The sequence below is a fragment of the Schistocerca nitens genome, chromosome 2 (assembly GCF_023898315.1).
Source record: "Schistocerca nitens isolate TAMUIC-IGC-003100 chromosome 2, iqSchNite1.1, whole genome shotgun sequence".
Classification (NCBI taxonomy): domain Eukaryota; kingdom Metazoa; phylum Arthropoda; class Insecta; order Orthoptera; family Acrididae; genus Schistocerca; species Schistocerca nitens.
This window is the reverse complement of record NC_064615.1, coordinates 121282862-121310662: the sequence shown is the minus strand read 5'-3', so window position 1 is coordinate 121310662 and position 27801 is coordinate 121282862. Positions and strand designations below refer to the sequence as shown.

The 27801-nt window shown below is 42.2% G+C and overlaps 1 protein-coding gene across 2 annotated transcripts in view; it reads right to left on the bottom strand.

Moving 5' to 3' along the window:
- The window catches only part of LOC126235806 (serpin B6-like), a 293511-nt gene extending 283075 nt beyond the window's left edge, over window positions 1-10436 (bottom strand). Inside the window, exon 1 of one of the 2 annotated variants that reach the window (XM_049944636.1) lies at window positions 10318-10436. In XM_049944636.1, the coding sequence (XP_049800593.1) occupies window positions 10318-10421 (104 nt within the window). In that variant the 5' untranslated portion in view covers window positions 10422-10436. Of the gene's footprint in view, window positions 1-8912; window positions 8937-10317 lie in introns of those variants that run through there. The other variant, XM_049944639.1, reaches the window with a different exon arrangement.
- Between the last annotated feature and the right edge of the window lie 17365 nt (window positions 10437-27801).

Here is a 27801-nt window from a genome sequence, read left to right as displayed (position 1 = left end):
GCTTGCTCAATATACAGATTGAATAAAATCGGGGAGAGGCTACAACCCTGTCTCACTCCCTTCCCAACCACTGCTTCCCTTTCATGCCCCTCGACTCTTATAACTGCCAGCTGGTTTCTGTACAAATTGTAAATAGCCTTTCGCTCCCTGTATTTTACCCTTGCCACCTTTAGAACATAGCCCACACCATTATGGATCCACCACCAGCTTGCACAGTGCCTTGTTGACAATTTGGGTACATGATTTCGTGGGGTCCGAGCCTCATTCGACACCTATCAGCTCTTACCGAGTGAAATCGAGCCTCATGTGACCAGACCACGGTTTTCCAGTCGTCTAGGGTCCAACCGATGTGATCACCAGCTCAGGAGAGGCGATGCAGGCTATGTCGTGCTGTTAGTAAAGGCATACGCGTCGGTCTCTGCCGCCACGGCCTTTTAACGTCAGATTTCGCCGCATTGTCCTAACGGATTCGTTTCTCGCACGCCCCACGTAGATTTCTGCGGTTATTTCAAGCACTGTTGCTTCTCTGTTAGCACTAACGACTCTACGCAAACGCCGCTGCCCTCGTCCATTAAGTGAAGGCCGTCGGCCACTGCGTTGTCCATGGTGAGAGGTAATGCCTGAAATTTGGTATTATCGACACACCACTGGCACTGTGGATCTCGGAATACTGAATTCCCTAACGATTTCCGAAATGGAATGCCCCATGCCTGCGGCTGTTAATTGCCGTCGTACGGCGATAGTTACGTCGGAAACCTTTTCAGATGAATCACCTAAATACAACTGACAGTTCCGCCAATGCACTGCTCTTTTATACCTCGTGTACGCGATACTCCCGCCGTCTGTATATGTGAATATCGCTGGCCCATGAGTTTTGTCACCTTGTAAGTAGGCTGTTTAGGTTTTTATGTTGGTTTACTTTACTTTTTCGTGTCCGGATACTACAATTTGTTTGTTTTATGTTGGTAACGCCATGTAGCGCTCTATATGAAAATCACTGACTGTCCTGTGTAAAGGCTGTGGTTGGTTTGCATTGTTGGAGTAATATTCGCCATTGTAGTGTTGGGCAGTTGGATGTTAACAGCGCGTTAGCGTTGTGCAGTTGGAGGTGAGCCGCCAGCATTGGTGTATGTGGGGGGAGAGATGGCGGAAACTTGAGAGCGACGCTCTGGACGTGTGTCCATCAGAAAGAGTAAATTCGTAAGACTGGATGTCATGAACTGATATATATATATATATATATATATATATATATATATATATATATATATATATATATATATATATATATATATAATGACTTTCGAACACTATTAAGGTGCCGGCCGAAGTGGCCGTGCGGTTAAAGGCGCTGCAGCGTGCGGTTAAAGGCGCTGCAGTCTGGAACCGCAAGACCGCTACGGTCGCAGGTTCGAATCCTGCCTCGGGCATGGATGTTTGTGATGTCCTTAGGTTAGTTAGGTTTAACTAGTTCTAAGTTCTAGGGGACTAATGACCTCAGCAGTTGAGTCCCATAGTGCTCAGAGCCATTTGAACCATTTGAACACTATTAAGGTAAATACATTGTTTGTTCTCTATCAAAATCTTTCATTTGCTAACTATGCCAATCAGTAGTTAGTGCCTTCAGTAGTTAGAATCTTTTATTTAGCTGGCAGTATTGGCGTTCGCTGTATTGCAGTAGTTCGAGTACGAAGATTTTTGTGGGGTAACAATTCATGAAAGGTATAGGTTATTGTTAGTCAGGGCCATTTTTTTTGTAGGGATTACTAAAAGTCAGATTGCGTTGCGCTAAAAATATTGTGTGTCACTTTAATGAATGTCTGAGTACGCTCAGTTTTGCTCAGCTGTTTGAAAATCAAATAATGTAAGAGGTTTATCTGCATAGTAATTCATTAAGTTTTCTAAGGGGACGTTTCAGCCTCAGTGTAACGCTGCACTGTACCGGACTGGAGACATTTAGTGCGGTCTGTGGGTCGCAAGGCTGCCTTTTTCCAAATGTTGCAAGACGTCGATTGCATCAATGTGAGAGAGTGCACTTCCGGCCGGAGGTGGTTACGTGAAATTTTGGGGTATTTTTTGTACCATTACTTGCGCCCACTTATTTAGATTGCCCAGAACATTTATTTCAACATTCTCGGTGCCCTTTCTTCTGCATCTTCGAGATGAGTGTGCTGTGGACACACCCATTCTTAAAGGTGACAATAGCCATGCTCAAAGGGCTGCACGCATGCGTCGCAGGTTTGAGGAATATTTAGGCACCCTGCCGGATCTCGATTAGCCGGCTAAATAACCCGAACTTAACATTCTAGAAAACGTCTGACTGTCTGGAACAGCGTATAAACACAGCAATCAAAATCCCAGCAATTTATTTGCACTACAGTGCCTAATCCTTAATGAGTGTCTTCACGTGGATAAGATATAGCTGAAGAAAGTTATGGACACTCTTCTCCGTCGAACTGAGGCCGTTATCATTGTCAGAGATGATGTTACATGGTATAAGCGTGGTGTGTCCTACGAGTCACTAATTTTTGGCTTCTTGTGCTTATTACAACTTGCATGCAGTTAAATGTAACTTCGTTTTTCAAGTGTACTCTCATCACCACAACGTTAAATCGTGATAACTCGTTACATTTCTCAATACGATAAGCTCTGCACTGCGTGTGGAAATTGATAGAATCACTGACTTTACATCGAAAATTAATTATAATGTATATGATACACAAACAGAAACGAAGATTCTAGTGGATCTACATCTACACCTACACCCTGCGAACCACTATCAAGACTATGACAGAGGTCATGGGTATCCTATACTGAAGAGCGGAAGAAACTGGTACACCTGCCTAATGTCGTGTAGGGCCCCCGCGAGCACGCAAAAGTGCCCCAACATGACGTGGCATGGACTCGACTAATGTCGGAATAGTTTTGGAGGGAAGTAACACCATTAATCCTGCAGGGCTGTCCATAAATCCCTAACAGTACGAGGAAGTGGAGATCTCTTCTAAACAACACGTTGCAAGGCATCCCAGATACGCCTAATAATGTTGAGTCTGGGGAATATAGTGGCCAGCCGAAGTGTTTAAACTCAGAAGAGTGTTCCTGAAGCCACTGTAGCAATGCTGGACGTGTGGGATGTCGCATTGTCCTGCTGGAATTGCCCAAGTCCGTCGGAACACACAATCGGCATGAATTGATACAGGTGATCAGACAGGATGCTTTTTTCGTACGGGTCATCACTCCAACTGCACACGCCCCACACCATTATAGAGTCTTCACCAGCTTGAATGATCACCTGCTGACATGCACGGTCCATGGATTCATGGCTGTTTTAGGAAACAGCGCTCATGCGAGACACAGCTGGCCCTCTTTGTGCATGATATACAACAGGCTCTAGATACCGGTTCCCAGGTTGATGCCGTATTTCTCGACTTTCCAAAGGCGTTCGACTCAGTTCCGCACTGCCGCTTGCTCCAAAAAGTGCGTGCTTACGGTCTATCCGATGACATATGCGGTTGGATGGAAAGTTTTCTAACAGACAGGGAGCATTATGTCGTCCTGAACTGGGTGACTCCAACAGAAACAGGCGTAACTTCAGGTATGCCCCAGGGCAGCATAATAGGTCTGCTGCTTTTTACGATTTACATGAACGATCTGGTAGATGGTATCGACAGCGGCATTAGACTGTTTGCCGATGATGCTGTAGTCTACAGGAAAGTAGTATCACACGAAAGTTGCGAACAAATCAATGAGGATTTGCAAAAAATAAATGCGTGGTGTAATGGCTGGCAGTTATCTCTCAATTTTAGTAAGTGTAACCTATTGCGTATAACAAGGAGAAAATCCCCATTAATGTACGAGCACAAAATAAATGCACAGTCTTTGGAAGCGGAAACGTCCGTCAAGTATCTGGGTGTGACTATTCGAAATGATCTCAAATGGAATGATCAGATTACACAAGTAACGGGTAAGACGAACTCTAGATTGCGGTTTATTGGTAGACTCCTGAAGCGATGCAGTCCTTCAACAAAGGAGCTGACAATAAGTCAGTTCGTCCAGTCTTAGTGTTGTTCGTCTGTATGGGACCCTTACCAGTTGGGTCTGATTCAAGAGATTGAGAAGGCCCAAAGAAGAGCGGCAAGATTCGTGACTGGTACATTTAGCCATCGCGAGAGCGTTACAAATCTCATAGAAAGTCTGAAGTGGGACACACTTGCAGATAGACGGCGCGCTAAATTACCACCAACTTTCAAATCGCGCAGTGACCATCATTCAAAGATAAAGGAAATTAGAGCTCGTACTGAGGCGTTCACAGTCGTTTTCTCCTCGCGCGATCCGCGAGTGGAACAGAAAGGGGGGGCGGGGGGGATATGACTTTGGCGCGAATTGTGCCCTACGCCACACACCGCTTGGTGGCTAGCGGAGTATATATGTAGATGAAGATGAGTTTTCCATACCCGTATACGTTCATCCGCTCGATACAATTTGAAACGAGACTCGTCCCACCAGGCACCATGTTTCCAGTCCAATGTCGATGCTGGCGGGCCCAGGTGAGGCGTAAAGCTTTATGTCGTGCAGTCATCAAGGGTACACCAGTGGGTCTTCAGCTCTGAAAGCCCATATTGATGATGTTTCGTTGAATGGTCCCCACACTGACACTTGTTGATGGCCCAGCATTGAAATCTGCAGCAATCTGCGGAAGGGTTGCACTTTCGTCATGCTGAACGATTCCCTTCAGTCGTTGTCAGTCCCTTTCTTGCCAGGATCTTTTTCCCGCCGCAGCGACGAGGGAGATTTGATGTTTTACTGGGTTCCTGATATTCACGGTAGACTCGTGAAATGGTCATACGGGAAAATCTCCACTTCATCGCTACCTCGGAGAAGAGGCGCCCCATTGCTCGCGCGCCGACTATAACACCACGTTCAAACTCACTTAAATCTTGACAACCTGCCACTGTAGCAGCAGTAACTTATCTAACAACTGCGCCGTACACTTGTCTTATGTAGGCGTTGCCGACGGCAGCGCCGTATTCTGCCTGTTTACATATCTCTGTACTTGAATACGCATGCCTATACCAGTTTCTTTGGCGCTTCAGTGTATAACAGTCCGATCACTTCATGGCAGGTTACGGTAACTGCGAACTACAGCTGTTTCTACCAACTAAACAAGGATGACTTGTAAGGCAGCTGCTATATCGGTTTTTCAGCTGGAAAGGATAGCAACGGTGACTTAAAAGTGTACCGATTATTATTATTATTATTATTTTATCCACTGTTCAACTAAACAGATGGAATCATTATTTTGACACTGGCTTTTAACTATTACATACAAAGTAATTATTATCGCAGATATGTGTGTATATACTCGTAAATATACAGGCTGTATCAACCAGAATCATCCGGTTTAAAAAAAAATCATAACTATTATGTTATTTGAGACTAGTGCGTGAACAATGTACTGTTGGAAAGCGCAAACTCTCGAGTTTTACATGGTTCCCGCTAGGTTCTCCAAAATTTAATGTGTTTTGTGCAGTTTCACGGGAAAGGAGTATGGTCCATTATTCTTTGCCGAGAACACAGTTACAAGAAGCAGATATCTTGATATGCTTGAGAACTTTCTTTTCCCACAGTTGGAGACTGATTCAAACGACTTCATTTACCAACAGGCTCGGGCACCGCCACACTGGCATCTGGAAGTGCGGGAATTTTTAAATCAAAGGACTACTGAGCGTTGGATCGGTCGCACTGGACCAAATGATTCAGCCTTACATTACTGGCCTTCAAGGTCACCAGACGTAACTGTATGTGATTATTTCTTGTTGGGGTTTATAAAGGACTCTGTTTATGTGCCTCTGTTACCAATAACAATGAATGAACTAAGGCATCGCGTAACAGCAGTTGTGGAATCTGTAACTCGAGAGATGCTCGGAGCAGTGTAGGAACAATTTGAATACCGCACTGACATATGCAGTGCATCTCAAGTGGGCATATTGAACACCTATGAAAGGCATGAAAAGAAATTTTTTATTTTCCCGTTCATCAAAAAACAAAATTCACTGTATGTGTTTATTAGTTTCAGAAATATAGACATGCCAAATCGTATGATTCTTTTTGATACACCCTGTACATATCGATGTAAGGTTTTATCCTTGAAGTGCCTATTACTGCAGATATATCGCAAGGTGCAGTTCAGACTGGTAAAAAGAGGAACCATTTTGGAATAGGTCATGAAAAGATTCTGACAGGGTCGACTACTACGTTACTATTTCTGTGCCGGCCGAAGTGGCCGCGCGGTTCTGGCGCTGCAGTCTGGAACCGCGAGACCGCTACGGTCGCAGGTTCGAATCCTGCCTCGGGCATGGATGTGTGTGATGTCCTTAGGTTAGGTAGGTTTAACTAGTTCTAAGTTCTAGGGGACTAATGACCTCAGCAGTTGAGTCCCATAGTGCTCAGAGCCATTTTACTATTTCTGTGTCTTGCACAGGCTGAGTACCTGAAGATACTTTTTGCAGCATCCAACGCTGTAATCCTGTAATCGGTATGATACATCGATCTGCTGTAAGGAAAAGTGCAACAGACTGACACCAAGTTCTTTTGTAGTCAAGAGTACGATATAACCCATAAGATAAAACAGGTTGTTTTGTTTTGTTGTTTTGGATGTACAGAATTCTTCAGTTTAGCTATGCAGCTCCAAGTGTAGAGTGCAATACAATATTCTTCGTTCCTTAGTATATCAATTTTGCTTTTTACGAGTTCTTCAGAAACCGCGTCTTCTGACACAGGTCCGGATTGTTAGTTCAAGTTCGTTTTTTTTTATATTTGCTTCCAATATATATTTTACAACTTCGTCCCCGACCGGATGCTCCAACTTCAGGCGAGCGTCCAATCGCTACATAATGTTTACATCTCTAACTGCGCGGGAAAGCATGACGACACAATGGACATATAGTGACTGCGTCAGTAATCAAAGCTGACGGGTTGCATCGTAAGCTGCATCTCGCCCGTATGTACACATCCGAATGTAGTGCTCGATTTCATGGGCAACCGTGGAATTTTTTCCAGGGGAGGGGTAAGTGTGGGTGTGAGTTTGAGTGTGTGTATGCGTGTGTGTGGAGGGGGGGGGGCAAGAGTAACATAGTAAATTTTGAAATAAATGAGGTGGTCAGTTTCGGGTCGTGTCATTCCACAAACCACATAATGCTACAGCTGGCTATATGGAATGTTTAGCAGAAACAAGGGAAATTACATTGTAGAATGGGAATTCTGTACTAAATAAAAACTCTGTACTCCAGAATCCAGTGGGACAGGAGGAGGCGAAATTAACCCCCCCCCCCCCCCCCCCACCTTCACCACCCTTGCGGCTGCCTATGAGCAAACTTACAGAGAATGCATCGAAAGACGGAAGACATGAAGATTGGGATTAACTGTCCGTGCCCCTCTTCAAGAAATCTTCTCACCATTCGCCTTAAGCGGTTTAGGGAACCCAGACAAAATACAAATCTGAATGACCGGACGTAGCTTTAAAAGTAGAAAACAGCAACCATCTCGTGTACAATGGCTGGTCGATGATTTTACTTTTTTTGTCAGAAGTAATATATATGTCTTACAGTCACGGTTAGGCATGTAATTTTCGGCAAAACAGCATTTTTATGAGTTTATTTAATATGAAGTCGTAAAGAACCACGAGCTGTTGAGAAAAACTAGTTGCACTTTTCAATTCAGTATGCCTTTCAAACACTTATCAGGTACCAACTCTTTGACCGAAAATGACTCAGACCGGTGTTTTCATATCCGTTTTGAATTTGCAGTGCTCCACTTTTTCAGCCGGTAAGATACACAAGGTTTTGGATACGCGAACGTAGTAACAACAAAGAAATAACGACAATTAAATTAAGGCCTATGTACCAATAGCTTGGAAAATGCAAGTTTGGAGAGACGACTGCATTAAAGGAAGTCACTGGTTAGTTACAAGAAATTTGAGTGTTCAACGTCCGTAACGAACGTACGTCGCTGAGAACAACGAAAGAACCGATTCACATACGTGATAAACTATTAGCTACCTCATAGAGGAGCGCGCTTGCTTGCGACGGAGGAAAGAGGACAGATCTGGATCGTTCCCTCACCTCGAATGATCGACTGTCGATGTGGTACATTGTCCATTCCTACCAACCTACAAGTAAATGTTAATCTTTCCATCTCGGGAATCCTACACACAGACAGAAACCGATATTCCACTCCACAGCGGAGCTGGCGCTGTTTCTAACCTTCCAGCAGATTAAATGTGTGTACCGGACCGGTAAACGAACCCAGAACCTGCCTTTGCGGGAAATGCTATTATCGACCACCCTTCACATATTCTACACTGTCAATACCTCTCTCCTATTTTCCAAACTTCGCAAAAGTTTTCCTGGAAGAAGGGTATTGCGTAGAAATGGCTTAGCAACGGCCTCGGAAATTCTTTTCAGGACGTACCTGTTTTGAAACTTCGTGGCAGATAAAAACTATGTTTAACACAGGACAAAGTTTACGAGATTCAGGGGCATGTGCTACGCATGGTTCGTACTCTTTGAGATAACATGTTTATGGTGACACGAAGAACATACGGCTACACAATTAAAACAATTTCAATTTCCAAATGTAGTCCACCTTTAGTGCACACATTACAAGGCGGGACAAACGCTGAAGTTAAATAGGTAATGAACCACGCAACCGTTTTCATTTCTCGCTCTGGTACGCCTAGTAGCTGTCCGTTGACGAGTGTGTATTGAACATAGCTACGAACTGTTGATCTTGCACCCGAAATAATATTTCCACTTGGTTTTGTTTACGTCTAGGAAATGCTCTGAATCATTCGCTCTATAAATGTTGGTATTGACCCGTAGCATTCGCGTTGCCGAATTTCGAGAAGAACACACCTCATAATTGCCGGCAGATTAAGCAACTAAAACAGTTGTTGAAATGAAACTAGGTTGTCAACTGTGGTTCAACCATCTGGAACAGTGATATTTCACAAGTGCTATTGAAACTTTCAGTTCGATAACGATAACGCAACTCCGCGTGAGTCGATAACGCAGCTCGCTGGGGGCGTGAACAGCTGAGCTCACGTGACACTAGGACGGCGTTATGAACAACCACCGGTATATGAAATGTGCGCGCTGGCTCCGTTACTCATTTCACCTGTTCGCTTGGATCATTTCATGTTTTTATTTACTTCCTGTAGTACCTGAAATGTGTAACAGATGTTGGCTATCAAGAATAAACAAGCCACGTCATCGTCTTGTTTAAATGCCTTGCACTCTGAATTCATGCCGATGAGTCTAAGGGCAGCTGCACACACAGATTGCGCTGATGTAAACAGTCTGTCAGTTACAGTTCGGTGACAGCTAGATTCTAAATGAAACTATTACACGCTTGCAATTTCACGGCTTTGAAGGTGCGAATTCAGCAATCCTTACACCATAGAAGCTCTGTTGACATTCGTCCCCTATAAAGGTATAACAGTCTATGCCTCCCACCATATCTTAGCCACAAATGGCTGCGTATTCTTAAATGTGGATAGCACCGAAGTACAGGTTACTCGCCGGCACGGTAGCTCAGCGTGTTCGGTCAGAGGGCCGCTCGTCCTTTGTAATAATAATATTAAAAAAAAACTGAACAAAGGAATCAACGATCAACTTGAACGGATGTCTTGTGACGTCCGCCTAGACCAAACGCAACCAACTATATCGAACAAAATGAATAAAAAACAAAGCGGTCTAAGGCGCTGCAGTCATGGACTGTGCGGCTGGTCCCTGTGGAGGTTCGAGTCCTCCCTCGGGCATGGGTGTGTGTGTTTGACCTTAGGGTAATTTAGGTTAAGTACTGTGTAAGCTTAGGAACTGATGACCTTAGCAGTTAAGTCCCATAACATTTCACACACATTTGAACAGGTTATTCTTGTCACTGTGAAATGTACTTGGCGTCCTTGAGGACTGTCGCCAATAAGGGAAGTTGCCGCACCACTGTTACGTACTAAATACGAGCTAACAAGTAATTTTCATACTGATTTTCTATTCAACTACAAAAAACGAGATAAATGTTCGGAAACTGAGTCCCGCCTAGCAGCACTGACAGTTATTTATGCTTAAAAGTTAATCGAAAACCAGTTTACAATTGAACAGAAATCTTCTTCTACGTAATATTCTAGTTATTGTTCGGAAGACTCGACTGTCATAAACAATCCGGTCTTTAGCATCGACACACCACATACGTTCATTGATTCAGAAACACGTACAACTGTGTACATAAAACTAAAATGCGTATTGCTTAGACTGCACCTACCTCTGTATTCCACGCTGCGACAGTGAAGTTTCTGTGACGGCAGGCGCCGGAACCTCGGCTACGCATGCGCACAAGCCACTCCTCCCGGCTTGCGATGGCGTCATGTCACTACTGCGTACTGCTATTCCTCACGTGCTCCGTAAACGGAAACGTTTCACCTTCATTCTTCCAAGAAAGTTTTGTCGCGCGGGAGAACCGAGAGTTCTGTCTAATGAACAGCTACAAAATTATAATATGCTGTCGCTTCAGAGTGGCTGTCGTATTAATCTAAAATACTGGAATTTTCGAATGTTACGTATCGAGCTCAGTCATAATTCACAAGAAATCTGGATGCTGCCGGAAAGAGCTTTCTCCCAGATCGACAAATAGGACGATACGTTGTTCCTGTGTCAGATTTGTACCACGAATTTTGTTTTCCGCATGAGATCCTGGAGAGAAGTGTGCTCCACTTTTTGGTTCAGAAACTGTTCGCATGTGTGAACAACGAAGAAACGGTTAAATTGCACAGACATTATTTTTAAAAGTTCGTTATATCAGTACTACAGTTACGTTAGTGACATGTGATCTTAAAACAATGAAAAACAGTGTTACATGTGACCATATCTCACGTGTGAAGGAGTTATACCGAGGTAAAACCGTTCTTGCTGTGCCTATAATCATGAAATTTCTTTCCGTTTCCTTGCGAAATTATTTTCGCTGCTACCTGTAGAGTAAGCACATGCGGAGATGCGTCAAACTTAACGGTAGAAGAAAAAACTTTACTCGGGCTTAGAAAAACATCATTTATTCCCTGTTAGAAAAACATGATTTTCAATAATGATCGGTTATGGAATACTTTTTCTATACACAATATCTTAGCAACCATTCTTGCCAGCATTCTCGTGTTCACAAAAGCCTTGCATTAAACATATAATTTCACTGGTTTTCCTCTCCCATTCTAGATAGTTCATTGCAGAGATGCTTTTTTGCTCTTATTGTGTGGATCAGTCTCAGTAATTGTTTTACATTATTTGCATACATGCGTAGTCAAGTACTGGTCGACAAAGGAAACCGTATTCCCCGTCGTAGCGGCGACTAACCTTCTCACGTGACTATTTACAGACGCGTTTCTGTTCAAAGTAGTGCACCTGTAATCTCAGTAGCGCGCAGTTTGCTACCTCGTAGTACAAGCACGGAGAGAGATCGCAGTAAACAAATTCGCAGCCAGCCGCGGCAGGTGGCTGAGACATTATTAAATTATCACGATGAGAAGGATAAAGAAGTGACAGGTGACGGATCTCGCAAACAATGTGTTTGAATCACGATTACGAAATAAAGAGCGCGATGTCGAGCGCAGTAGGATTGAAATACCTACCCCAAGGCTAAGGAACCAAAATGCACACAATAAATATTTTATTGAGGATACTTGTGTTATTTAGCAGCTCGTGATCTTGCGGTAGCGTTCTCGCTTCCCGCGCGCGGGGTCCCGGGTTCGATTCCCGGCGGGGTCAGGGATTTTTCCTGCCTCGAGATGATGACTGGGTGTTGTGATATCGTCTTCATCATTCATCCCCATTACGACAAATCATCGTCCCGTACGCTCGTAGGGAGTATGGGACCTCAACATCATCATCTCCCCTACGCTCCTCGGAGTATGGGACTTCATCATCATCAAAGGTGTTATTAGGCTGAAATTCTGCACTATTGTGAACAATACAAACGCATACCAACTTTGCGAGAACAGCTTTTCTTGCACAGGAACTGGACGTCAAGACTAAGAAGGAAATTCTGAATAAAATTGTTCTGTCTCTGAGATTAGATTTTAAAAGACGACAGAGTAAACAAGTTATTATGCGCGAACGTGACGATGCAGACTTAAATAAACATTAGATTTTTACGAATAAATGAACCATCAGAATTAAAGCGGCCAGTTGTCTATTCAGACATATGATACAGCGAATAAATTCTGTCGGGGTGATAGTGTGCGAGGATGCACGTGGCAGCGGTCCACTTGTAAAAAATATCAAAGTGCATGTTTGAACACAGCAGATTTTGTAGGACTTCTCTCAAATACCTGTAACATTATGCATTCACCGACGCGAAGCAACGGTTGAGTATATTCACAATAGTCCAGCACACACTAGGCTCAGTTACACTAATCTTGATCAGTGATATTCGATGAGAGAATGTTGAACTTGTATAACTGTCACCTGTTGCCAAATATCGAAGGTTTACAATAAGCTGTTCTGCTGGTGATTCTGCAGCTCTAAAATTTGTGCCCATCCGTCGAATATGTGGTGCTACTAGCCTCAAGACTTCTTCGAATTGCCCATCCGTCGAATATGTGGTGCTACTAGCCTCAAGACTTCTTCGAATTGCCCACATGTTGGGTTGCCAGGTCTCCTGATTAATCGGTTTTGTCGCGGTTTTAAATTTCATATCGCGGTGTCCCGGCTACATCTTTCGGGACGTTCAAATGTCCCCGTTTATCACCTTTTTGATTCTTAACAATGTTAGCTTTGTCAAACCGGTAACTCCCCCTCTACACGGTGCGCAGCACGCCGTATTTCTCACAATCATATTCTCGCAAAGTTTGAAAAGATGACTTTTTTCAGATATCATATTACTACAGCTTCTGTCTGCAGCTACCGTTGCAAGTAAATTTTCCTAAAGCTAGTTATTATAGTATGACAATTTTTTAAAGAGCTCATTCACCCTAGTACCGCTAGGTTCTTGTTGGCAGAGGTCGATAGATATTGTGCCTTTTCTGGTTACCCCCAACACTTGCGATCTAACAGTCTCCATGGAGTAAATACACTGCTGTGGTTTGAAATATTATTGGTTTTCTGTTTATTGAGTCATTGCCGCTTGAATTTATTTTATTTAATATTTATTTACACAAATAATACACTACTTGAATAGGTGAACGCTTTAAAAAGTTGTCGTACTGTAAGTGAAATATAAATTTTTTAATTAATGACGAAGTTTCTAAGTCATGTATTTTAGAATTTTTTTACCCTGTCCGAAATGCCAAAGAGAATGTGAAAATTTTCCGCGAACTATGACCAGAAATATCCCTTTGTAAAAAAGGGCAGAACGGAATATGAAGCCTTCTGCAAACTCCGTAATACATATTTAAATACTGGTCATGGCGAAATTGCAGGTGTAAAGGATCACATTGGAAAGGAGAAACATATATCGAACGTATCATCCTCAAGTACGAATAAAACTCTCACAAATTATTTTGTAAAACATTACAGTTTAGCAGAAAAAAATTACTGCAGCCGATTTGTGTTTGCATACCATGTGGTCAAAAAACACCAGACTTTTGCTCCTACAGACTTCCTTAATAAGTTAATACAAAAAATATTTAATGACTCAAAAATTGCCACTTAGTATGCCCAAACTAGAACAAAAACAACATGTTTGATTAAGCAAGTTCTTGCATCTCATTCAGTTGATCTCATTTGTAATGAACTCCGAAGTTGCTCATTTTATAGCATTAGCACCGACTCAAGTAAACATAAAAATGAAAAAAAAATCCAGTTCTGATTCAATATTTTACCGAGACAGGGATAAATATAAAATAATTGAAACGACAACGTTTAAGAGGGAAGATGTCAGATATGGCGGTCAGTTTTCGGGTACAGGTTTTAAATGATTTAAAAACTGACGTGAAGAAATGCACTCTATTTGCTAAAGTCAATTTTGGAGGACGAGGGAGACATGGTACTAACAATGTATATAACAAACAAAAACTATAAATTGGAGCAGTTATTGAAGGAATTGGATGCCATGTTCATATGTTACCTAATACATTACAAGCAACTGCCAATCAATTATTGTGTGTCGCTGATCAAGTAATTCAAAAATTACATAAGTATTTTGCTGCAGATACTGTCAGGAGGCAAACGCTAAAAGATTTCTGTGAATTTGTTAATGCAGAATATATAACTTTGCTTTCACATTCCAATACGAGATGGATGTCATTGTTACAGCTACTGTGTGTACTATAAAGCTACTTGATGCTTTAAATATTTTTATCGGAAAAAAGCACCCAAAATTCTACTTGACATTTTCAGAAATCCTCTCAATGACATCTGTCTTTGGTTTCTACATATCCAGTGTAGTGCTCTTCATTTCAAAGTATTAAAAACTGAAGGAAGGAAAAAATGTCAACTATAGAACTTTTGAATGTTATTACATTGACTGGAAGCCCAGCAATGGGAAAGTAGAAAATTGAAGTTTTGCCTTCTCAATTTAAAACAAAGTTAAATGAATGCCAAGAATATGGAGTAATTAAAAAAAAGAAAAGCAATGTGACATATTCCATGAAGAAGTAGTAAAATTTTATAAAACAATGACTGACTATTTGAAATCGTGGACAATACCATTCAAAAATACTTGGTGTTTTTCTGGATGACTTTGGGCAAAATGTCTGAATAGGAAGGTGTAAAAAAATCGATGGAATATTTGAAAACATAAAATGTTAGTATAAGTGACACATTTTCACTTAACCAAATCACCACAGAAAAACCATTCTATTCTGTGAATTACAGTCTCTGGATTGGAAAAACATGACAGCTTCCGAAAAATGGGTAGTTGTGTTTTCCAAATTAGAAAGCTGCTTGTAACGCAACCTGACAAAAAACAGCAGTGAGATTTTTGGGGAAAATTTAAGCGTGTATCGAAAGAATTGGCCAATGAGAAATGGAGGTGATGTATTTGGTGCAGTAGGCAAGAAACTTTAACCCACTGACATAGAATGACTGGTCAGGACATACCTTTGCAGACATACACGAACACTGGAGATACAACACCTTGAATGCAATAAAATTACAAACTATTACCCAGATTAGCAGGAGACGAAATATGGTGTTCTCCGAGGATCAGTACTGGCACCAACACTATTCTTCCTATATGCATATGGCCTACAAACAAATATACATCGTCACAATACAGTCTGTTAATGGCACAAGCCTTGTCATCAGTGCAGAAACAGAAAACGTGCCACACGAAAACATAACAAAGACAATGGATAGTATAGCAGACTACTTCACATACAATAAGCTAATCGTAAATCAAGCAAAAACTGTAGTACTCATCTTCCATAATGTCAAGGAAAAGATCCCACAAACTAAAAATATCCATTTGTCATACAAAGCTGTAAATAGAATTGACCTGGCAAAGTTTGGTTCAAATGGCTCTGAGCACTATCGGTCTTAACATCTGAGGTCATCAGTCCCATAGAACGTAGAACTACTTAAACCTAACTAACCTAAGGATATCACACACATTCATGCCCGAGGCAGAATTAGAACCTGCGACGATAGCGGTTGCGCGGTTCCAGACTGAAGCGCCTAGAACCGCTCAGCCACACAGGCCGGCACAATGATTAGTAGTTTCAGCGAAATTAAATCGCCTTCTGCAGATAATTAGTATAGAATTTTGTCATTGTACGTGGCCAATCCATTCTTTCGATTTTTTCTCTACAAATGAACTGAAGATTGCGATTTAATTTCACTGAAACTAGTAATCATTGTGTATTTTTATCCGATATGGAAGAATAAACTTCTGTAATAGGAAGAACAACAGTATTTAGATTCTGAGATTGCATCCAATATAGCTGATGATGTCAGGTAATCGTCCTAGAATACTGCTGAAATGTGTGGGACCTGTACCAAATAGGAGTACCGATAACAGTGTTATTGAATATATACACAGAAGGGCCAAATGAATGGTCACCGGTTTCTTTGACTCACGGGGAGTGTTACAGAGATGCTAAAGAAACTAAACTGTCAAACTCTTGAAGACAGACATACATTATTCCAAGGAAGTTTCTTTACTGTGGAAGATCACGAATTGTTCTATTGGGTACACGTCAATCCAGTGAATTGTATTGTATTGTATGTAACTGGGGGCCTAGAAACGATGGAGAGGATACTTCCCCGTCGTAGCCACCAGTGGTACACAACACCACAACAGGCTGCAGCAGCCCACTCACCCCACCTCCGACCCACACTGAAGCATGGTCAACAATATATTTTAAACTTAGGTCATAGTTCCTCTACATGTACCTGCCCTGTTCTAAAAGTTCCTCATTGAGATATAATATTGTGGCTTTTTTATCTCGTTTACTGAACATATAAATATTTGTACTTGCTTAGTTACCCTTTGTACTTTGGTAATCATGTTTGGCAGAACTGTATCATGGTTATTGATACCAGTTCTATAAGAACGTTCTCAAAGAGGTGAGGTCTGTTTGTTGCCATTAGATCTAATAATTAATAATTGGTGTACTTAAACCAAAGTTTGCGATCTGCTTTACCCATGACTGAGCCTATGTGATCGTTCCATTCTATATCCCTAGAAAGTGTTATGCCAAGATATTTATTTGAATAAGTTAATCGATTTCAGCTGTGGTTAATTGATATTACAGTCATAATATACTACATTTTTTCATTTTGTTAAGTGTACAATTTTATCCGGCCGGAGTGGTCATGCGGTTCTAGGCGCTACAGTCTGGAGTCGAGCGACCGCTACGGTCGCAGGTTCGAATCCTGCCTCGGGCATGGATGTGTGTGATGTCCTTAGGTTAGTTAGGTTTAATTAGTTCTAAGTTCTAGGCGACTGATGACCTCAGAAGTTAAGTCGCATAGTGCTCAGAGCCATTTGAACCATTTTTTTTTTTTTTGTACAAGTTTACATTTCTGGATGTCTAAAGGAAGTTCCCAACCTTTGCATCAGTTTCATATCTTATGAAGATCTGACTGAAAGTTATGTAGTTTGCTTCAGGTAGAACTTCATTATAGACAGTGGCGTCTCGTGAGTATACTTTCTGGGTGTTCACAAATGTGTAGATTCAGATAAATTTGAGACTGTGAACTTAATAGCATTTGCTGTATAACAGCTATCCACAAGTTTATACAACTACAGCCTCTGTCAATAATAACAGTTGTTGTTGTTGTGGTCTTCAGTCCTGAGACTGGTTTGATGCAGCTCTCCATGCTACTCTATCCTGTGCAAGCTTCTTCATCTCCCAGTACCTACTGCAACCTACATCCTTCTGAATCTGCTTAGTGTATTGATCTCTTGGTCTCCCTCTACGATTTTTACCCTCCACGCTGCCCTCCAATGCTAAATTTGTGATCCCTTGATGCCTCAAAACATGTCCTACCAACCGATCCCTTCTTCTAGTCAAGTTGTGCCACAAACTTCTCTTCTCCCCAATCCTATTCAATACCTCCTCATTAGTTACGTGATCTACCCACCTTATCTTCAGCATTCTTCTGTAGCACCACATTTCGAAAGCTTCTATTCTCTTCTTGTCCAAACTGGTTATCGTCCATGTTTCACTTCCATACATGGCTACACTCCATACAAATACTTTGAGAAACGACTTCCTGACACTTAAATCTATATTTGATGTTAACAAATTTCTCTTCTTCAGAAACGATTTCCTTGCCATTGCCAGTCTACATTTTATATCCTCTCTACTTCGACCATCATCAGTTATTTTACTCCCTAAATAGCAAAACTCCTTTACTACTTTAAGTGTCTCATTTCCTAATCTAATTCCCTCAGCATCACCCGATTTAATTTGACTACATTCCATTATCCTCGTTTTGCTTTTGTTGATGTTCATCTTATATCCTCCTTTCAAGACACTGTCCATTCCGTTCAACTGCTCTTCCAAGTCCTTTGCTGTCTCTGACAGAATTACAATGTCATCGGCGAACCTCAAAGTTTTTAATTCTTCTCCATGAATTTTAATACCTACTCCGAATTTTTCTTTTGTTTCCTTTACTGCTTGCTCAATATACAGATTGAATAACATCGGGGAGAGGCTACAACCCTGTCTCACTCCTTTCCCAACCACTGCTTCCCTTTCATGCCCCTCGACTCTTATAACTGCCATCTGGTTTCTGTACAAATTGTAAATAGCCTTTCGCTCCCTGTATTTTACCCCTGCCACCTTCAGAATTTGAAAGAGAGTATTCCAGTTAACGTTGTCAAAAGCTTTCTCTAAGTCTACAAATGCTAGAAACGTAGGTTTGCCTTTTCTTAATCTTTCTTCTAAGATAAGTCGTAAGCTTAGTATTGCCTCACGTGTTCCAACATTTCTACGGAATCCAAATTGATCTTCCCCGAGGTCCGCTTCTACCAGTTTTTCCATTCGTCTGTAAAGAATTCGTGTTAGTAATTTGCAGCTGCGGCTTATTAAACTGATAGTTCGGTAATTTTCACATCTGTCAACACCTGCTTTCTTTGGTATTGGAATTATTGGCTCTGAGCACTATGGGACTCAACAGCTGTGGTCATAAGTCCCCTAGAACTTAGAACTACTTAAACCTAACTAACCTAAGGACATCACACACATCCATGCCCGAGGCAGGATTCGAACCTGCGACCGTAGCAGTCGCGCGGTTCCTGACTGAGCGCCTAGAACCGCTAGACCACCGCGGCCGGCTTGGAATTATTATATTCTTCTTGAAGTCTGTGGGTATTTCGCCTGTCTCATACATCTTGCTCACCAGATGGTAGAGTTTTGTCATGACTGGCTCTCCCAAGGCCATCAGTAGTTCTAATGGAATGTTGTCTACTCCCGGGGCCTTGTTTCGACTCAGGTGTTTCAGTGCTCTGTCAAACTCTTCACGCAGTATCTTATCTCCCATTTCATCTTCATCTACATCCTCTTCCATTTCCATAATACTGTCCTCAAGTACATCGTCCTTGTATAGACCCTCTATATACTCCTTCCACCTTTCTGCCTTCCCTTCTTTGCTTAGAACTGTGTTGCCATCTGAGCTCTTGATATTCATACAAGTGGTTCTCTTCTCTCCAAAGGTCTCTTTAATTTTCCTGTAGGCAGTATCTATCTTACCCCTAGTGAGACAAGCCTCTACATCCTTACATTTGTCCTCTAGCCATCGCTGCTTAGCCATATTGCACTTTCTGTCGATCTCATTTTTGAGACGTTTGTATTCCCTTTTGCCTGCTTCATTTACTGCATTTTTATATATTCTCCTTTCATCAATTAAATTCAATATTTCTTCTGTTACCCAAGGATTTCTATTAGGCCTCGTCTTTTTACCTACTTGATCCTCTGCTGCCTTCACTACTTCATCCCTCAGACCTACCCATTCTTCTTCTACTGTATTTCTTTCCCCCATTCCTGTCAATTGTTCCCTTATGCTCTCCCTGAAACTCTCTACAACCTCTGGTTCTTTCAGTTTATCCAGGTCCCATCTCCTTAAATTCCCACCTTTTTGCAGTTTCTTCAGTTTCAATCTGCAGTTCATAACCAATAGATTGTGGTCAGAATCCACATCTGCCCCTGGAAATGTCTTACAATTTAAAACCTGGTTCCTAAATCTCTGTCTTACCATTATATAATCTATCTGATACCTATTAGTATCTCCAGGATTCTTCCAGGTATACAACCTTCTTTTATGATTCTTGAACCAAGTGTTAGCTATGATTAAGTTATGCTCTGTGCAAAATTCCACAAGGCGGCTTCCTCTTTCATTTCTTCCCCCCAATCCATATTCACCTACTATGTTTCCTTCTCTCCCTTTTCCTACTGACGAATTCCAGTCACCCATGACTATTAAATTTTCGTCTCCCTTCACTACCTGAATAATTTCTTTTATCTCGTCATACATTTCATCAATTTCTTCATCATCTGCAGAGCTAGTTGGCATATAAACTTGTACTACTGTAGTAGGCATGGGCTTTGTGTCTATCTTGGCCACAATAATGCGTTCACTATGCTGTTTGTAGTAGCTAACCCGCACTCCTATTTTTTTATTCATTATTAAACCTACTCCTGCATTACCCCTATTTGATTTTGTATTTATAATCCTGTAATCACCTGACCAAAAGTCTTGTTCCTCCTGCCACCGAACTTCACTAATTCCCACTATATCTAACTTTAACCTATCCATTTCCCTTTTTAAATTTTCTAACCTACCTGCCCGATTAAGGGATCTGACATTCCACGCTCCGATCCGTAGAATGCCAGTTTTCTTTCTCCTGATAACGACGTCCTCTTGAGTAGTCCCCGCCCGGAGATCCGAATGGGGGACTATTTTACCTCCGGAATATTTTACCCAAGAGGACGCCATCATCATTTAATCATACAGTAAAGCTGCATGTCCTCGGGAAAAATTACGGCTGTAGTTTCCCCTTGCTTTCAGCCGTTCGCAGTACCAGCACAGCAAGGCCGTTTTGGTTAATGTTACAAGGCCAGATCAGTCAATCATCCAGACTGTTGCCCCTGCAACTACTGAAAAGGCTGCTGCCCCTCTTCAGGAACCACATGTTTGTCTGACCTCTCAACAGATACCCCTACGTTGTGGTTGCACCTACGGTACGGCCATCTGTATCGCTGAGGCACGCAAGCCTCCCCACCAACGGCAAGGTCCATGGTTCATGGGGGAAGATAATAACAGTAGTAGGAATAATAATAATAATAAGATGCATAACTTATCTGACCAAAAAGAATTGTTTTAACGGAATTTGTTTTGTACACAATTAAGTACAGCTAATGGCAATAATGAAATAATGTGTAAGCTTTCGCAATTCTCCATTTCGCATTTTTATGTAAGTGGGAGTTTTCGTGCTTTTGAGTTTTTTCGGACAAATGTACTAGATCCCTAACAGATGTATTAGTTCACAATTTTACTTCAGGGCTGAAAATCAGACATTCTTACCCTGCACCCACACAATAACTTGGGCTAACTGTACACTTCCTTGTTAAATGTTAGCTTGTAGTCACGCTTATTTGATTTCGTCACTCTCCGTCAATCAAAGGATCTGTTCTCGGAGGCCCTAGTTCCTTTGCAGCTAACTTATGTTAATTACTTTTCCGTTCCCAGAATGAGATTTTTACTCTGCAGCAAAATGTACGCTGCTGTGAAACTCCCTGGCAGATTAAAGATGTGTGCCAGATCGAGACTCGAACTCGGGACCTTTGCGTTTCGCGGCAAGTGCTCTACCGACTGAGGTACCCAAGCATGAGTCTCGACTCGTTCTCAGAGCTTCACTTTTATGTTAGAGCTTAAAACAGATTCAACATAGTTCATGTTTACACTGCACACAAAAGCCGATTCCCGCACAGTAAACAACCAAATCCAAAACAAAGTGTCTTTTGTGGAAATGATTAAATTCAAGTGCAACATGGTCACCTGACTAGAATACAAATGAGGCACTGAGATCCATAAGGGTCTAAAGCACCCTGCCGTCAATCCTATGTTCAAGTGAATATCAGAGAAACCACTGATACAGCTTTTAGTAAATTTTAATATATACAGCGGGGGTGGGGGTGGGGGGTGGCTACAGCACAGATAAACCTGACTCACCACAGGATCAGCAGATTTCAGAAGCATGAATAAATGGTACAATCTCTCAATCGACGGTGATGTGCTTTAGGCCCATATGGTTCTTCATCGCCTCAAATGGATTACTGTATGATAAAATTCACAACTTAATATACTATAACTCATTCAGAAACCCACAAAAAAGGTTTTTTATCAGTACAACTTTAACATAGACCGACATCCGGCAACAGTGTACAGTGAGTGGATTAGCCTATCGAAGGAGTTGCATTATTGTACGGATATCAGAGGACGCTTCACTTACAGTGAATACTTTCGCTAAAAGTATCCCTTTTGTTTCTCTTTTCTCATTAGAGCTTTCCATCTTCTCTTAGTTTCTTACCTGATTCACTTATTTCAATTCTTGTTTACATTTCACAACTCATACTGATTTTTTTTTTTTTTTTTTTAGAATCGTTACTAAAAGCTCTCTGTGAATAACTTGTCACACATTTCAGTTGTATTTATTTCTGTTCTTAAAGGATTGCGTTTATGTGAAATATTGACCAGCTATTCACAATTACATTTTTCTGTTCATGTATTGTTGTAACGATGTTATGTTCATAAAAAAAAGGGGTGTGCTATCATCTAGCAGGATTTATGATGATCGAAAAGGGACCAAAAAAAAAGTCTGCTCCAGTGTGCTAGCATCTAGTGGCACTGAAGTAAACTTCTAGTTGAGTGGCAAGGGCTATCTGTGCGTATTGTGAGTCGTGCACGTTGTCTATCACATCCGTATGTATCATCAACAAAAATTCTGAGGTAATTATTAGTAAAGTCTGCAGAGTCAAGGCAGTCAACACACCGCACTGGGTCTGTTACTTCTACAACTGTCGATGAATCTTCATCCAAGACAACTTGCTGAATCCTCTGTGCTGAACAATCTTTACTCCTGTCACAAATTTCACTTGATATCCCATACAATTGTGCTTTAGATAATAAGTGTAGATGCGGTATAGAGTTAAAAGCTTTTCAGTAATTGGGAAATACTGTCCGCCCCTGGTAGCTGAGTGGTGCCGGCACGGTAGCTCAGCGTGTTCGGTCAGAGGGTTACGTGCCCTCTGTAATAAAAAACTGAGTTAATCGATATCAACGAACTTAAACGGATGTATTACGACGTCCGCCCGGATCAGACCCAACGAACAAAAGCGAACAGAATGAGATTAAAAAAAAAAGTGGGCGGTGCGAAGGAATGTCATACCTAACAGCGCGGGTTCGAAGCCCGGCTGGGGCGGAGATTTTCCCGCTCAGCGACTGGGTGTTGTGTTGTCCTTATCATCATCATTTCATCTCCATCAACATGCAAGTCGCCGAAGTGGTGTCAACACGAAAGACTTGCACCAGGCGAACAGTCTACCCGACAGGAGGCCCTAGCCGGACGGCATTTCCATTTTCCATCGGGAAATACTGCATCTACTTGACTGGCCTGAGCCAAGGCTTTCAGTGTTTAGTGTGAGAAAAGTGCGAGTTGGGATTCATATGGCTGATGTTTTCAGAATCCATGCTGATTGGCATGGAGGTCGTTCTATTTGGGATACCTCATTATGTTTAAGCTCACAAGGGGAAGGCCTCAGAGACGGCCAACCGATTCGACTCAGATTTGGCAGGTCGCTTGTGTACAGTCTGAAACGGAGGAATCAAAGATATTTTGGGTCAATACCCCCACGTTTTTGAGTAAATCACCCCTAAAGGTTATGACGAGCGATCGACTGAAAACGGGCGGGATCGATAGGTAATTGTAAATAGGGCATTTTTCATGAGGTATGGGGTCCGAAAACGCATACTTTTCCAGAAATCGAGGTAAGAAACTTTTACAACTGCCACGTCTGTACCCACATGGTTAACGCCTGTCGCCTACAGCACCGTCATGTCATTTCATTGTAGCCAATTTTGTTACTGTTTTTGTGGAATCAAAAAAAGCGGTTAAAAAAAAAATAGCGCAACGGCCAAGGTAACTGGCTGGGAATCGAAAAACCCGGGTTCGATTCTCGAAGAAACCTAGCGGATGTTATTCTTTTCGTTTGTATTTTTCCATATCTCAATTGACAGGGATAGGAAGGTTAACAAGATAAGTAAATTAATAAGGAATGATAATAATAAGGTAGGCAAACTAATTTCCAAAACGCCGTGAGTTATTAAAGTATTAAACTTTTAAGCCTTATCACATGAAAACAACTCCGAGTAAAAGTGCTGCGACTTCCTCACGAGGAATCACAGATAGCCAACCGTGCGACGCTTGTTTACAGCGAGGCACGGGATAGAATGCACGCGGGGAGAGTTATGTTGTCCCGGTTGCCTCTTTGTCATATCATAGGGAAGGAACAGTGTATCTGTCGAAACATTGCATTCATTAGATGCTCTTGGTGCTGTGAGTATATTTGTTTCGAATGTTTATATGACAAGTACCATCCATCTAGTTGTTCGAAGAAAAGTGACGACACGTAACAGTGACTGGAAGAGCCATTGTAAAGTGACCTGGAGTAACATTTTAGTTGTTCACAGTCCTGCCGTGTAAATTTACATTATTTGCTGATGATACCACAATTTTTGTGAGCAGTAGAACAGACAACAATCTTGAGGAATTCATTAATGACATACTCTCAGATATGGTTAATTGGTTCAAGGTGAATGGTCTCTCATTAAACTCCAGTAAGACCAGCTTTATTCAATTCTGTACAAAAACAGAAAAAGAGAGAGAAATAAGTGTGACATGTGGTAATCAACCAATAGTTAGAATGGAAACAACAAAATTTCTTGGAGTGCACATTGACAAGAAAATGAACTGGTCTTCACATATTATTGATCTCTGTAAGAGGCTTAGCTCTGCTACCTATGCTGTACGGGTTGTCACTTCATGTGTTGAACCTAACACTGCAAAAGTGGCATATTATGGCTATTTTCATTGTCTCATTGAGTACGGAATTATTTTTTGGGGCAACCAGCCATTAGCAAGGAAAGTGTTCATTGCACAGAAGCGAGCTTTAAGAATTATATGTGGATTGCGCCCAAGAGACTCTTGTAGAAATAGTTTTCGTAATCTTAAAATATACACAGCTACATGCCAATATATTTTTTCTCTCATGTGTTTTGTTTGTAAAAATATAGATATATTTCAACCAAACAGTAATTATCATGAGCATAACACACGGAGGAAGAATGACATACACAGTGAACTCAGAAATTTGAGCTTGGCACAAAAGGGTGTCCACTACACTGGAGCAAAACTCTTCAATGCTCTTCCTCCCGAAATAAAGACAAAGATTCATAACAATAGTGAGTTTAAGAAAGCTCTAAAAATATTTTTGCTAGAAAAAGCTTTTTACAGTCTAGATGAATTTTTAACTAAATAAATTGTAATATTTTAATATTATATAATACAAGTTGACATAATGCCACTATGATTTTTATTTAACCTGAGCTCTGTAACTGTGTGTGCTCCTTATCTGTTCTCTGTAGTGTCTTAATGATTCTAAGAAAATATGTATTTTCTTTTTTTGTATTGCTGCCCAAAGAATTTACTGTATAAATTTTTATATAATTATGTACTCATATTTCTTTATATGCTATTAGATTAGCAGATTGTAATTGTAAAAAACTGACTCGTTCCACGTCCTTGTGTATCCAACACAGTTGGACCTACGGAACACGAAATAAATCAAATCAAATCAAATCAAATTAACCCTCCTATCCCTATCAATTGAGATATGGAAAAATACAAACCAAAATAATAACATCCACTACGTTTCTTCGAGATTCGCAGCCAGTTACCCTGGCCGTTGCGCTAACGGTGCTGTCGGCGAAAAACGTTGACCATGTGGGTACAGAAGCGGCAGTTGTAAAAGTTTCTTACCTCGATTTCTGGAAAAGTATGCGTCTTCGGACCCCATACCTGGTGATGAAAAATGCACTATTTACAATTATCTATCGATCTCGCCAATAGCGAGTCGATCGCTCGTCATAACCATTAGGGGTAATTTTCTCAAAAACGCGGGGGTGTTGACCCAAAATATCTTAGATTCCTTCGTTTTAGGTTGTAAACAAGCGACCTACCAAATCTGAGCCGAATCGGTTGGCCGTCTCTGAGACCTTCCCCTTGTCAGTATATGTTCTAAGATCCGAAACAAATTGGGGTGAAGGATACTGAATGGTAGTCTTGTGGATCACTTCTGCTACTCTTCTTGTAGATGGGTGTGATCTGAGCTTTTTCAAGTATTAGGCATGGTTTTCTGACTCAGAAACAGACAGTGAAACCTCCGCCATGGCCCACCGCCACTCTCGTGCTCCGGCAGCTCACTCGACCAGCTGTTGCACCTTTCCCTACAAGGACGCCACATATTTTTACGCTTCAGGTTTTATAGACACTTTGGAGCCATTGTCTGTCTTTCTTAATTGGCTCGAATGATTTTTCGTTGCCTCCACCATCAACAATGACTGTCACCAACAAGCTCATCTCCTCACCTGGACTGGCACTTTGGCCTATTGTCCTTAATCCTGGAGTTGACCTTTCTTCCCTTTGTTATATTAACTTGTGGGGTCAGCTTGCTGATCATTATGCTGTATCTTGTGCTTCAGTGCCTGCTTCCTCTTCTGGGATATCATCTCTGTCCTCTTTGGACTCTGAAGTCCCTCTGTTACAGGTTCTGCTGCCTTTTACTGCTGACTCTATCACGACCAGCTCTACCACCATCCGGATGTCGCATTGGGCTCCTGCAGCGACACCTTTCCCTCCACCGCCTCCGTCAGGTTTTGGTGAGTCCTACACGCTGACACAGCTCTCTCTGCAGTCAACATCGGTGTGGCCTGTGCCCTCGCTTACCCCAGCACTATTAGCCTTTCTGTACACGCTTCCCTTCTTCCGGCTTCCAGTTCTCCTTCTGTTCTGTCCACGTTTTCAGTTTCTCGCTTCCCTCTCCCCTCTGTGCCCTTTAATACTGTGTGCTGTGCACTTCCAGGCACATTTCCACATGCCTTGGCACTCCATCAGGCTGCACTGTGGCCGAACGTGTTTGCAATCAGTCTCGTCCACCTGCTCCTGAAGCATTAAATTTTCCAGCACTTTCAGTGGTGTCTTCCTTACTCCCTAGTTGACAGGCTCTTACATGCACCTGCCACTGCAAGGCCCTTCCCTTGTTGTCTCCAGACCCATTCCTCCTCTGGCTTCCATCTTCAATCTTCCATGCTTCTTCGCATGCTTTACGATCTGAATCTGCCTCCACAAACCTCTACTGCTGCAGTCACTGCATTGGCCACCACCTGCTACGCCAGGGTGGCCTCTGTTGTGGCCAGCCTGTAAATGCTGCCACCACATCTCTCATTGCTGGCCTGGCCACATCCAGCCCTGCTGCTGACAGTACTATTACTGTCACCGCCATTTCGGCCACTGCTGCAGCCAGCCCCAATGCTTGTCTCCAAGCCCCATCAGGCACCAGTGCACACTCATACTTGCTGGCACAAAACCCCATGCATTCCGTCGTATCTTCCTGCGAGCACGCACTACGAGGGTTTTCATTGCTTTCCTCATGTTCCGTGGTTTCCACAGCAACACTGGCTGGCAGGCAGCTGATTCCTTTGGAACTTTCAGTGCTGCCCTTAGGAACGTTTCACTGCAAACCCACTCCATGATGGTCCAGCTGCCCTGCCACGATGACACATCACATCTTTGCCTGCCACAGCCAGCCCCTCACTGTCAGCCTCCTTCCTGATGGGGCCCTAATTTTGTACTGAAGGACGAGTGTAGAAGGGCTGGGGTCCCTGCATACTTGATCCCGGGCATGAGATCTGCACTCTGCCTTTGCGTGCAGGTGCTTCTCTTTCAGAGAAAATTTACATGTCTCATCCGTCCATTGCACGTTTGTATTCTGTGTTGATGGTAAACATACTGTTTACAGGCTTTAAGTTGGCAGGCCTCACCAGAAACTGCCGCCATCACCCATAGGCAATGTGTGCAACAGCAACAGTGACAGCAGTGCTATTGTGGACCAGCTTGCACCTGCAGGTCATGTGGTCATCAAGAGCCCACCGTTATCCCTCCACCACAGTGTACATAAGCCATGGCATGACCTCCAGCAGCCAACTGAAGGGGCAGCTCTGCTCCAGTTCTCTTGCACCGGCCGCCTACAACATCCCA